General features: G+C 36.8%; 1 protein-coding gene across 1 annotated transcript in view; it reads left to right on the top strand.

Moving 5' to 3' along the window:
• The window catches only part of CRPPA (CDP-L-ribitol pyrophosphorylase A), a 189,599-nt gene that overhangs the window by 120,615 nt on the left and 55,769 nt on the right, over positions 1 to 13,215 (top strand). Inside the window, exon 7 of the mRNA XM_029919056.1 lies at positions 5,737 to 5,834. Within this exon, the coding sequence (XP_029774916.1) occupies positions 5,737 to 5,834 (98 nt within the window). The remainder of the gene's footprint in view (positions 1 to 5,736; positions 5,835 to 13,215) is intronic.

The following is a 13,215-nucleotide window of genomic DNA, read 5'->3' as shown; positions in this document are numbered from 1 at the left end:
AAAAAAAAATAAAGTTATAAAAAAAACTATTAAAAATAAAGATGGGCAAGATGTAAATGAAAAAAAAACAAGTGGGGATTTGGAGATGTGGCGTTATTTTAGTTTCAAAAAGGTCTCTTTGGTGATTGTGACCTCCATATTCTTTTTTTTTCTCTTCTTCCTGTTCCCACTCCTGACCAAAATACATCTAAAACACTGGCCTATGGTTATTAAAGCAAATGATGCTTGTGATGGGCCTTTTTGGAAAATGAGGCCAGGACATAAATGGCCTTGCAGCTAGGGAAAACAAGCACATCAGTCCAAAGATGAAGATACATACAGGGGATTGTAGGTGGTATGATATGGTTTAGGAGTAAGCAGTGCTGCTCAAGACATGGGTGATCATATATTCTTGTACAGAATTAAAGGAGGTGGGACTTCTGTGATGAAGATTGGGAAATTACTAATTATTTGTTGAAGAATGCTTAGGCTTATTTGCTAGTGTATTTGTCAGGGTTCTCCAAAGAAATAGAACAAACAGGATACATACATACACACATGAATTGGCTCATGTGATTATAGATTATGGAGGTTGGCAAGTCCAAAATCTATGTGGCGAGTGTCACAGTTTTAGTCCTAAGACCAGTTGGCTGCTGTAGCACCAGGAAAAGCCAGTGTTTGGTTCCAAGGCCATTAAGCGGCAGGTTCCTCTCTCACTCCTGGGAGGTCAAACTTTTGTTATATTCAGGTCTTCCATTGTTTGGGTGGGGCCCATCCACTTTAGGTAGGGTAGTCAGCTTTATTTAGTTTACCAATTTAAATGTAAACCACATCTAAAAATATCGTTACAGAAACACACAAATTATGTTTGGCTAAGTATCTGGACACCCCGTTGTTCAGTCAAGTTGACATATAAAATTATTAATCACAGCCAGTAAAGTACAATCAAATTGTACATTATTTTTGGCATGATCCTATTGGTAATTGTACACATACTTTGACCTTTTAAAAGTTCTCACAAGGATGAGGTATTCACTGAAAAATTGTGCTTATTTATTAATGCTTATAGCTTGTAATGTTAACCTATAGATTACAGGTCATGTTCCATTGGAATTTTTTCCATTTAATACAGTCATAGTGAGCTATGTAATACCCAGATGCTATATGTAAATAGTTATTCAGTGTAGGTCAGAGAATACATGTTAAAAATGATTTTTGGTGGAGAATATACCCTACAGGTTAACATATTAAAATACTTCATGTGTCATAAGTGTCCTTTTAGGAAGATTTAAAACATATATATTTTATTAAAAAAGCTAGTGTGACAACTAAAACTAACAAGTTAATGTTAGTGGGGGACCCAGGTGGTTCAGTCAGTTGAGCAGCTGACTCTTGATTTTGATTTAGGTCATGATCTCACAGTGTTTGGGTTCAAGTTGTACATCGGGCTTTGTGCTGACAGCGTTGAGCCCTCTTCAGATTCTCTCTCTCCCTCTTTGTCTGCCCCTCCCTGCTTGCACACATGGATGTGTGCTCTCTCTCTCACTGTAAATGAGTAAACTTTAAAATATTAATACTAGGAATAAAGTTGACAGGTCAGGTATGATCTAACTGCAGTATTTTTCTGATTTTAGGTCTTTTTTTTTAAGGGAGAGAACCAAGACTAGATTCTTGCAGTATAGTTTTAATGATTCTGGGAAGCAAAATGATTTTATGGTTTTTCCTCATGCTATTGTTGTGTTTATTTTAACCTCTAAAAATTTCTAAGAATTGCTTTATTGATAGTTAGAACAGCAGATTAACAATTCTAAAGGCTCCTGTTTTTGTTTATTTCATTATTAACCTCAGGGAAGTTGTTACATTCTTTGCTTTGAGAAATAGTTAAGTATTAATTATATTATGCTTGGAAAGAATTTGTGCTTCAGGAGAAAATAAATTTTAAATATTAATTTTTTTCTCTCTCTGAGTTGGAGATCCTGGAGTAACTGGAATTGAGGAGGTTCAATTTATTTGAGGCCTGTTTCCATAGCTACCTTCTTGACCATTTGGGCTTCCAGCTGCGGGGCATGAGTGCATTCATTGCTGTTGTCTTTTGTTGGTGAAGATCTTATTTACGTTAATATTTCCAGTTAGGATTGTCTGTGTGTGTTTCTGGGAAAATCCTTGAAATCATATAAGATGCTTTAACTTAGATCTAATGGATAAACCAAGATAGGAATGATCAGAATGTATCCATTTTAGTTGTAAAGAAGTTCAGGGAGGAGGACCTACGTGGCTCAGAATGTTAAGCGTCCTACTCTTGGTTTCTGCCCAGGTCATGATGTTAACAGTTTCATGAGTTGGAGCCCCCTGTCAGCTCTGCACTGACAATGTGGAATCTTCTTGGGATTTTTTTCTCTCCTTGGCTCTCTACCCCTCCCCTACTAGCACTATCTCTGTCTAAAAACAAAACAAAACAAAAGGTAAAACAGTAAGTGCAGGGATGAAAACATAGGGCTGTTACTCAAGATGTGGATTTTATTACATATAATTACTGCTTTTTTGGGTGCAACTTTGAAATTTGAAAAGAATTAGTGGGAAAAAGTTGAAATGGAATTTTTTTTTTTTTACCTAACTGAAGTACTTAAGACCACAGAGACCAGGGGCCATTTGAAGTTAGAGGTGGGTCATATCTTGAGTAGACAAAAATAATTGGAATTTATATTTTCATTGAAATGATGCAATCATAGCAATGACAATTATGTGAACAATTACTGGGGATTGTCTTGGACCAGACACTCTGTGTAACTTCAGGAATACTAATTCATTTAATCCTCATTAAACTGCCATGATGTTGGGTCTTGTATTCCATGTTTTCTTCATTTCTTTTATGTTTATAAATCCTGTGTAGAAAGTCTGGCTTTTCTATATAGAAACTGATTTTTAGTCTCTGCATGTTACATCCATGTAGAAAATTGTTAAGTATGAATATACTATTTATAGATTTTTTTTAAATTTTGAATTGGATTCCTGTAGCATTTAAAAAATTACATGTTGCTCAGTAATTTAACAAACATTATTAAATGCCCAAGAAGTGCCTTATATTTATAGCTGATGAACATTGCATTTTCTTACATTGCCTTTATAATATCGAGCAAGGAATGGCTAAATTGTAAACTCTAAGGAGCCATGCAGATCTGAGTAGGTGGTTGGATTTGGGTTTTTTTAATAGTTTGACGCTAGCAATCTCAAAGAGAATTGAATGACAACATTTCTTATCCTGTTCCAATTGCTACAATATGGAGTAGATGAGAGAAAACTGCATAATTACCCCAAAAGGATTATACTCAAAAAGAGTTTACCCCATTTTTGGGGGGTTAATCAGCTATCGTAGGCTACTCATTTTTTTTTCCTAAGTGAAAATTTGTATAAACCCCACATTATAGAGTATCAGGGCAGTGCATAAGCAAAGGTTTTCAGTGTGACTAAACATCTGAATCACTTTTGGAGCTTCAAAAACATATAGGCAAGAATCTCGTTGAGTGGGCTTTAAGAGTGTATATTTGAAAAATATAAAAGCAAAAGAAAACTCACTCAGAATTGATTCTTATGTGCAACCAGAGTTGAAAACCATTGAATTGGGGGAACTGATTTAACTTGGTCTAGACTGTGAGTTCCACTGGAAAGGTAGAGGATTTAATATGATTAGTGAAAGGACATATTGGTACGGACAGTGGATACTCTAATGAAAATGGTCTGACATGGACTATTCTGGAGTATAAATGAGTGGGAATTATAAGGCGTCAACGGACCATATAGAAATCGACATGATAAGAGATTTATCTTATTTATTATTACATTGCCTTGAGTTGAGGTATTGTGTTTTTTTCAGTTGATCTTCAGTGAATAGAAAGGTGAATTTTTTTTTAATCCAGCTTTTTTGAGATATAAATGATGTATATGTGCAAGCTTCAGGTGTGCAATGTCATGATTTGATGTATGTACGTGTTGTGAAGTGCTTATCACAATAAGGTTAATATATTCATCACATCCAATAGTTAAAAATTTTTTAAAAGATAAATTTTAAGGTCTTCTACTATATACCTACATATGTCACATAGACATATTCATGTATTTTTTTTATTATATATTACTCATTTTTGGGGGTAGAATATTTTTTATTTCAAACAAAAGATGAAAGGATAGTACATTTAACTTCTATTCTTTTACCTAAATATAGCAATTCATCCATTGTATATATTACGTCCCCTTGGTTTTATCATTTCTGTACGTGTTTTATAATGAGAAATTACAATGGAAATTATAAAATGCAGTGAGAGAAAGTGCATGAAATCTTTTAAACTGAAAATGAAATTATTTATATTGAATGAAAACATCAGTGTTTGAAATACTGGGAAGGCCTTTAAAGGAAAATTTAGAGCTTCATATCTGAGTATTAAAATAAAGGAAATGCTGAAAGTAAAGCACATAAGCATCTTTTTCAAGAAAGAAGTCAGCAGACTAAATCCAAAGAAAGTAGAAGGAAGAGAATATGGGATAGTAGAAATTCAAGAACTAGAAAATCAACATAGAAGAGAATCAACAAAACTTTTTTTTTTTTTTTTAGAAAATGTTAATAAAATTGATAAAGCCTCAGCAACAGTGAACATGAAAATGTTCATATCTATGAAGTCAGGTTTCTGGAATCTGTTTTATAGATTCAGAAAAATATTGTTTGCGGGGTCACCGTGAAGACTGGTCATAATAGAACATAGAACCCCTGCACCATCCGATATTCTTGGTAGATGGAAGGTAGTTAGTGAAAGGAGTACTATTTGTTGGTGCTATTCTTAATATTTTAAATGGTTTGTTGTCCCCAGCTTTGCTTGGAAAAATGATTAACTATTACTAGATTAATGTTTATATATTATATAGAGTTGTTCTTGTAATAACAGGTGGTTTAAATATTAAAATAACTTGATTTAGGATTCTTATTTAAAATTAAGCCTTTTTTGAAGCTTTTGACATAATACCATGCAATGACTTCTTAATTGGCAATATTATAGCTATTTCTTAGTATTTTAGATTTAGCTATTGTAGAGTAGGACTGTATGTCTTTTGAGAGAGTGCATCCAAGGTTTACAAAGGTGAACATTATTATGTCATGTGAGCTGTGTTTTTAAATTGGGTCATGTCAAAGACACCTAACAAAGTTGAAGAAAATTAGTTGGGCTATTTTCATTTGCGGTAACAGTTAAAGAAACAGGCAAGAACTTAATTGTATGGAATTGACAGAATTAAGAACATCAAGGACACTGCTGTACTCGCCCAGAACACTAGGTGGCACAGTGAGCTGCGCACAGGAGGTACTTTCTAGCCTGAAGTGGGGCACCTCCCTGATAAATGGGATTTTATCAGATTCTAGGAGATTCTTTATAAACAGAAAAGGAATGAACTGTCAGGCAAAGAGCTGTCACCTTCAGTTAGTCCTTTGTAGATATATCTTATGGTTTCTTATTTCTGTTGCTTATACAATGTCCTGGCTTGCCACTTACACAGCACTGAATTGATTTCTTTATTGAGTTGGGTAGTAAGGAGTAGAGGACTTAACAATGTGAATTCCCAGTGACTTCACTGGCCTGAAGGTAAAAGCTTTGTAGTTTGACAGTTACCAACAGTAGGTAAACTCAGGTTTTAGCATACTAGGGCTTTGTTCCATTTTTTTGTTAGAAACTTACTATTTTTTTCTTTTTCTTTTTTTAAATTTTTTTACCTCAGAAAGAATTTCACAACACGTTTGCATAGTTATGGACACAAAAGAAGATGAGAATCATGTAGGTCATCATCTTGAAGAAATACTAAAAGATGAACTAAATGTAAGTATTCAGAGATTGAAGATTCATGGTCTCAGAGTTGAGTTCCCTTTATTCCCCTTTTTTGAGCTGATGAACTTCCTTGTTAAATTCATATCTCATTGGGCTAAGGAAATGAAATAGTAATTAAGTGTGAGGTCCAGAGAAATTATTTGTAAGTTTTACCATTAGTGACTTGAATTATTTATTTCTGTGACAACTTTTTTTCTTAAAATGTTTTGAAAGAATGATTTTATTTAACTGTAAGTAACTTCCCTGTTCTTATTAACATGTACACCACCAATCAAGGCTCATGATAAACATATGATGACTTGTTAACAATATACATGATCGAATTCTACATAAAAGGTGAAGGAAAAATTGTATTTTCGTTAGCTAATTTTATCACAGTAACATAGTTAGAAGGGAAATGGGCTCTGTTAGGACTTTCTGTGCTCGATGATAGCTTTATCACCTAATTTCCTTCAATTGAAAATGTCAGTAACATCTACTTTGTGAAGTTATTAAGAGGGTTGAATAAAATAACTTAGAAGTTTGAATTTAAAGTTTAAATTTAAATAAATTTAAAGTACTTAGAAAATCATCTGGCTTGTAATAAGTTTTCAGTGAAAATGAATTGTAATAATTAAACTTTCAGTGATGAGACAGATGTGTATCAAGTAGTGAATACTACTGGTTTCCCAAACTGTAGTCCTGAATTAGGTACATGAACTGTTAAGAACATAGATCCCTGGAATATGTAAAAACATAGTGAGCCATAGTCTGGGATGAGTTCTGGAATCCAGATTTTTGACAAGCTCCCCCAGGTGGTGTTATTGATGGCAATCAGTGACAAATTCTACCAGTAGCATTTGCAGCAACATCCCAGAGCTGAAAAAAAATGAACACCATTTCTGCTGTTTCTTAGATGGAAAGGTTATACTACAATCCAATCTTCTGATTGCTTCTATCCATCAACTTTCTCGGCATTCGTCCCCCATCCTTGAAAATTTTAGCACCTTGCTCTCTTCTTTCTGTCTCAAGTTTACCTATTAAGAATCTAACAGGTAAGGGGAGCCAGCGTGGCTCATATGGTTGAGTCTGACTCTTGATTTTGGCTCAGGTCATGATCTCATGGGCATGGGATGGAGCCCCGAGTTGGCCTCTGGACGGGGCTTGGAGTCTGCTTGAGACTGTCTCTCTCCCTCTGCCTTTGCCCTTCCCCACCTTGAGTGTGCATGCTCTCTCGCTTTGGAAAAAAAAATCCTAAATCCCATTCCCAATTTCACTGCTGCATTTTGCATAGTTAACTATAGATAACTTTCCACTGTCTAACCCACTGAAGCACCCTTTTGCTTCAAAATCGTCTGTTACTCTTGGGTAATCTTATTTATTCCTTATCCAGTCAATGCGGAAGCCACTGAGGTGGGCCCGTGAGAGAATATTATTGCAATTCTAGCTATTACTCAAGTCTAAGTTTACAGAGCTGGCTTTTCATACTCTTGTTGAATACCCAACTGTTAGATTCTGCATCACTAATTCCTTTATTGATCTTTCTAGTGTTAGACCCTGCAAGGAGTCCCTCTGATTACAGTTACTAAATATTCACTTTTTGTTGCTTCTTTTTCTGTTCATGTTTAGTGACAAGATGACATGAGATGTAGGGATACACACAGTGGTCCCTTACTGATCTTGTGTGACAGATTCATCACTCTGACCTCTCAAGTCCTTACCCCTCTCATTTCCAGTGACCTCCATCGCCCTACCTATTGGGCCTGGTCTGGATATTCCCATCATCTTCACGGTGCTGAAAAATAAGTACTAAGGCTATTCCTTAACCTCTGACCACACATTTTGTCATTCCATAATTTCTGCTAAATTACTTCTGCATGTTTTTGAATTTTATAGGGAGCTGTAGGTCCCCTATCTTCTCCCTGTCTTTTGACTACATTTTATTTTATGCCCTTCTTTGACTAGTTTAGATACCATGTTCTATCACTTCAGTAGATCGTGGATCTTCTACTGATACCCTCAGTTCCCTGGTCCTTCAAATTCACCTTCTTGGTAAAGCTCTGTCCATGTATTAGTCTAACTTTTCACTTGTCTAAGCCTTGACTCAAACAGTACTGCTGGAGAAAATTATGCAGTAGTGCAGATGGTTGCCATTAAAAAAATACTAGTCTTGAGGTGCCTGATTGGATCAGTCAGTTAAGTGTCCAACTTCGACTCAGGTCATGATCTCACAGTCCATGGGTTTGAGCCCCACATCAGTCTCCATGCTGACGGCTCAGAGCCTGGAGCCTGTTTTGGATTCTGTCTCTCTCTGTCTCTCTCTCAAAAATAAATAAACATTAAAAAAATATTTTTTAAACATACTGGTCTCCATCTCCAGTGGACACAGAATATTTTATTTTTATTTTTTTTATGTTTTTTATTTATTTTTGAGACAGAAGAGAGACAGAGCATGAGCAGGGGAGGGGCAGAGAAAGAGAAGGAGACCCAGAATCTGAAGCAGGCTTCAGGCTCTGAGCTGTCAGCACAGAACCCGACACAGGGATCACACCCACAAACTGTGAGGTCATGACCTGAGCTGAAGTTGGCCGCTTAACCGACTGAGCCCCCCAGGCGCCCCCACAGAATATTTTAGAGCAAGCATACCATGATTGCATAGTGAGCTCCCATCCCCCTCAGTGAATATTTTAAACCTCAGCACTTTGTTCATATGTCTAACCCAGGGTTTTTTAACTGCAGCACTGTTGGCATTTTGAGCTGGATAATTCTTTGTTAGAGCCTGTCTTGTGAATGGCACACTATTATTTAGAAGCATCCTTGGCCTGTATTATCAGATGTCCTGAGTTATCTCCAGATAGTAATGTCATTCCCAGTCCCTGGTTTTAGCAACCTGAATATCTCCAGTTACTAGTAAATTTTGGCTGGATGGGGGCAAAATCCTCCTTGAGTTGATAAATGCTGGTCTAATCCCACTGTATTTATCCCTCTGCTTAGGCATGGTATTGTCTCCAACTTCAGAGCATAATTTTGTACTCCCCTATGGGAACATCCCTATCATGCTGGCACCGAACTTCTGAAGAGTCTTAGATCTGTAGCCATGCTCTTATTAAGTCTGCATCCTCTTCTGAGATCTGGTTGGTTTCCCTCCCTCCATTCTCCCTACTGCCATCAACATTCCACCATATTCAAGTTCCTTTCCTTAACTGAAAGAAAACAAATATCCTCTCAATTCTGGTTACGTGAAGCCATCCTTATTTAGAGTAATTTAACTTCTCATTCCTTCATCTATTGTAGCCTGATTTCCAGTCCCACCTCCTGGAGCAACTGCTCTCAGCGAGGTCCTCAATGACCCTTTGAGCAATCCACAAGACATTATCAGTCCTTACCCGGATTTACTGCAGCACTTGACCCTCTTGTGTAATACTTTGTTCTAGAAGGAATCTCATCTTGTTTTGTAACATCTTGTTTTCCTGCTCACCATATTCTTACAGTCTGGTTTACGTACCCTTTAGTTGTGTTCTCTAGGTTGCTATCTAAACCCATCTGAAGTCTTCCCAGAGCTTAGTGCAGTCTTGATTCCAGGAGGAGGCTTATTGAATGTTAAATAAACCAATAGATAAATGATCATGATTTGTTATCATTAAGTTGTACATTGTATTACATATTGTACTGTGCTTTCTGCATAACTATTACCCTCAAGTTAGTGACTTAAAATACTGAGCCTTCATTACCTCACAGCTTTGTGAGACACCAGTCTAGGCACAGCACAGCCAGTTGGCTTTGGCTCAGGGCTTTGATTGCAGTCAAGCTTTGTTCTGTAGGCTAAGACTATAGTCTCACCTGAATCATCCATGTAGAAATGGGTCTGCTCCCAAGATTACTCAAGTAGTTGCTGGCAAGACTTAATCCCTTGCCATGTTGACTTCTCCACAGAGCTGCCTCACAACATGGTGTTCAGGATTGAAGACACGCTTTTTTTGTAACTTGATCTTATGAGAATATTCCATCACTTCTGTCCTATTCTCTTCTTTTGAAACAAGTCAATATAGCCAACCCACACTCATGAGAAGGGGCTTATACGAGATGGTGAATACTGAGAGAGAGCCAGGTTGATTGTTGGTGGGCTTCTCTTATTTTTTAAAGATATTTATTTATTTTGAGAGTGAGAAAGTATGCATACAGATACACACTTGAGTGGGGGAGGAGCACAGAGAGAAGAAGAAGAAGAATACCAAGCAGGCTTTTTTGCTGTCATTGTGGAGCCCATCATGAGGCTCGATCTCATGACTGAGATTATAAATTGATTGAGTTCATAACTTGATCCAAAATCAAGAATCAGTTGCTCAACTGACTGAGCTACCCAGGTACCTCAGTGGGACTCTCTTAGAACTTGCTTGGTACAAACATAAATTCCTCACCAAGTTGAAAAAAAAATAGCCACCATCATGTCCATCTTAGCTTCTTGTGGTATGTGAAACAGTACTGTATATAAGTGTGAGTCTTCTTTATTATTGTACCTAAAATTTCCTCATTAAAATCATTATCAAACCAAAGTATAGTCCCTTGGATGGATAAATGGAGGCACAATCTATTTTATATGAAAACTAGTCATTAGTACTTGAGTTTATCAGGTATTATGTATGAGTAACACCAGAGTTGATCAGAAACTGAATAGTTTTCAGTCAATGACAGACAAAAGGAGCTAACGAGCCAAACCCAAAAGCTTCAGGATGTACTCTAAGTAGGAATGACTGTAATCTCCTGAATTAAATGCAGTTCTATCCAATATAAACCAGTCTCATAAATTTTCAAACTCCAACATAGAAGTGACTCAGTGACTAATTTGTTTAGATTTTTATGGTACTTAGTCCATAGTGTAACCCTAGGTAACCTATTGTATAATCTGATGAAACATATTAAATATTGACTTACTCTTAGAAGAAATGAACCTTCAAAAGAGAAACAGACTTAATATATTGTTCACAGTTTCAGAAATAGTTCTTGAGCATCTCCTAGGCTTATTTTCTATATTTTTTTCTTTCCTCTTTCTACTCCCTCATTCTGTCACTTTTGATGATGGAAAATTTCAATCACATACCTAAAAAGAGACAATACTAGGGGGGCCTGGGTGGCTCAGTCGGTTAAGTGTTCGGCTTTGGCTCAGGTCATGATCTCACGGTTTGTGGGTTCTAGGCCTGCTTTGGGCTCTGTGCTGACAGCTAGCTCAGAGCCTGGGGCCCGTTTCAGATTCTATGTCTCCTTCTGTCTCTCTGATCCTCCCCTGTTTGTGCTGTCTCTCTCTGTCTCTCAAAAAAAAAAAAAACAAAAAAACAAAAAAGAGAGACAGTACTATTAAGAATTCTCATGTACCTATTACAGAGCTTCAACAATGACCAACTCATGGCCAGTATTTTCTCTCTACTCATTTATTATCCCCAGATTATTTTAAAGAAGATCTCAACAATCCTGTCATTTCATCTGTAAATGTCTCAGTATATATCTGCATTTTAAAAAGTTTTTTTAAGCTATAACCATAATACAGTAACTGTACTCAAGAATATTCATAATTGTGCCATAGTATCTTTAAATGCCCAACAGTTAACTTTCTCAAATTCTGTTATATATTTTATTCTTTTATTTCCCATTTATTTGAATCATTGTATCTTTCAATGTACCTTTCATTCTCTTTCAAAAAATATCCATAAAAAACCATCAGTTAATGTGTCTCTTATTTTGTTTTAAATCTACAGCTTTTATCTCCAAATTAATTTTGAAAATAGAGTAAATTGTCCTTTAGAAATGCCCATGGTGTGGGTTTTACTGATTGTGACCCTGTGGTGTCAATTAACAGATTTGTCTGGCCCCTGTATATCCTGGAAATTGGTAATAAGATCTAGAAGCTTGTTCACATTTGGATTAAAGGATTTTTTGGTAGAAACAGATGATTTTTTCCATAGGTGGTGATGTATGCTTCTCCCAAGAAGTACATAAGTCTACTCTTATGTATTTTTTTTTGTGTAGGCAGACACCAGTGTCTAGAAACATTATTACATGAAGGTTGTAAAATAATAAAAAGTGCAATGCCAGAAAGATGGAAATTGTGGCTCTGCTCTGGAGAATACCATGTTTTTTATTCCCCCTAAAGATTAGAGATACAGTCATGATTTAAAAATATCTGTAATAGGATTTAATCCATAGCAGTTATTTTTTTTCTAATGCTCAATTGGTCCAGTTGTGGCCATTAGAAGCACTTTCAAGTTAGCTTGAATCCTTTTTGCATTAGTTGAATAGCCTCTGAAAACTTTCCTGCTTTCTGGTGTGACAAGATGATCTAGATTCATCTTGTACATTTCCTGACTAAAACTGTAATCGACCAATTCTCTAGCTGGCTACTGCTAGACTGGTCATTGTTTACAGCTTTCTGTTATTCCAGCTTTATTTTGTTAACAGAGATGAAAAACACTGTTTCCTTCACTTGTTAAAAACCAAACAGATCTTGGGGGCACGTGGGTGGCTCAGTTGGTTGAGCGTCGGGCATTGGCTCAGGTCATGATCTCTTGGTTCATGGATTCGGGCCCCGCGTCGGGCTCTGTGCTGACAGCTAGCTCAGAGCCTGGAGCCTGTCTTTGGATTCTGTGTCTCCCTCTCTCTCTGACCCTCCCCTGCTCACGCTGTCTCTCTCTCTCTCAACAATAAAAAAAAAAGTCATATTGAAGAAGAAAACCAAAATGGGAGGCATCACAATCCCAGACTTTAGCCTCTACTACAAAGCTGTCATCATCAAGACAGTATGGTATTGGCACAAAAACAGACACATAGACCAATGGAATAGAAATAGAGAACCCAGAACTGGGCCCACAAATGTACGGCCAATTAATTTTTGACAAAGCAGGAAAGAGTATCCGATGGGAAAAAGACTGCCTCTTTAGCAGGTGGTGCTGGGAGAACTGGACAGCAACATGCAGAAGAATGAAACTAGACCACTTTCTTACACCATACACAAAAATTAACTCAGAATGGCTGAAGGACCTGAATGTGAGACAGGAAACCATCAAAATCGTTGAGGAGAAAGTAGGAAACAACTTCCTTGACCTCAACCTCAGCAATGTCCTACTCAACACATCCCCAAAAGCAAGAGAAATGAAAGCAAAACTGAACTCTTGGGACTTCATCAAGATAAAAAGCTTCTGCAAGGCAAAGGAAACAATCAAGAAAACTAATGGGCAACCAACAGAATGGGAAAAGATAGTTGCAAATGACATATCAGATAAAGGGCTAGTATCCAAAATCTGCAAGGAACTCATCAAACTCCACACCCACAAAACAAATAACCCAGTGAAGAAATGGGCAGAAGACATAAACAGACACTTCTCCAAAGAGGACATCCAGATGG

The sequence above is a fragment of the Suricata suricatta genome, chromosome 2 (assembly GCF_006229205.1).
Source record: "Suricata suricatta isolate VVHF042 chromosome 2, meerkat_22Aug2017_6uvM2_HiC, whole genome shotgun sequence".
NCBI lineage: Eukaryota > Metazoa > Chordata > Mammalia > Carnivora > Herpestidae > Suricata > Suricata suricatta.
The sequence above is the reverse complement of the archived record's forward strand: the minus strand, read 5'-3'. Positions and strand labels throughout refer to the sequence as shown.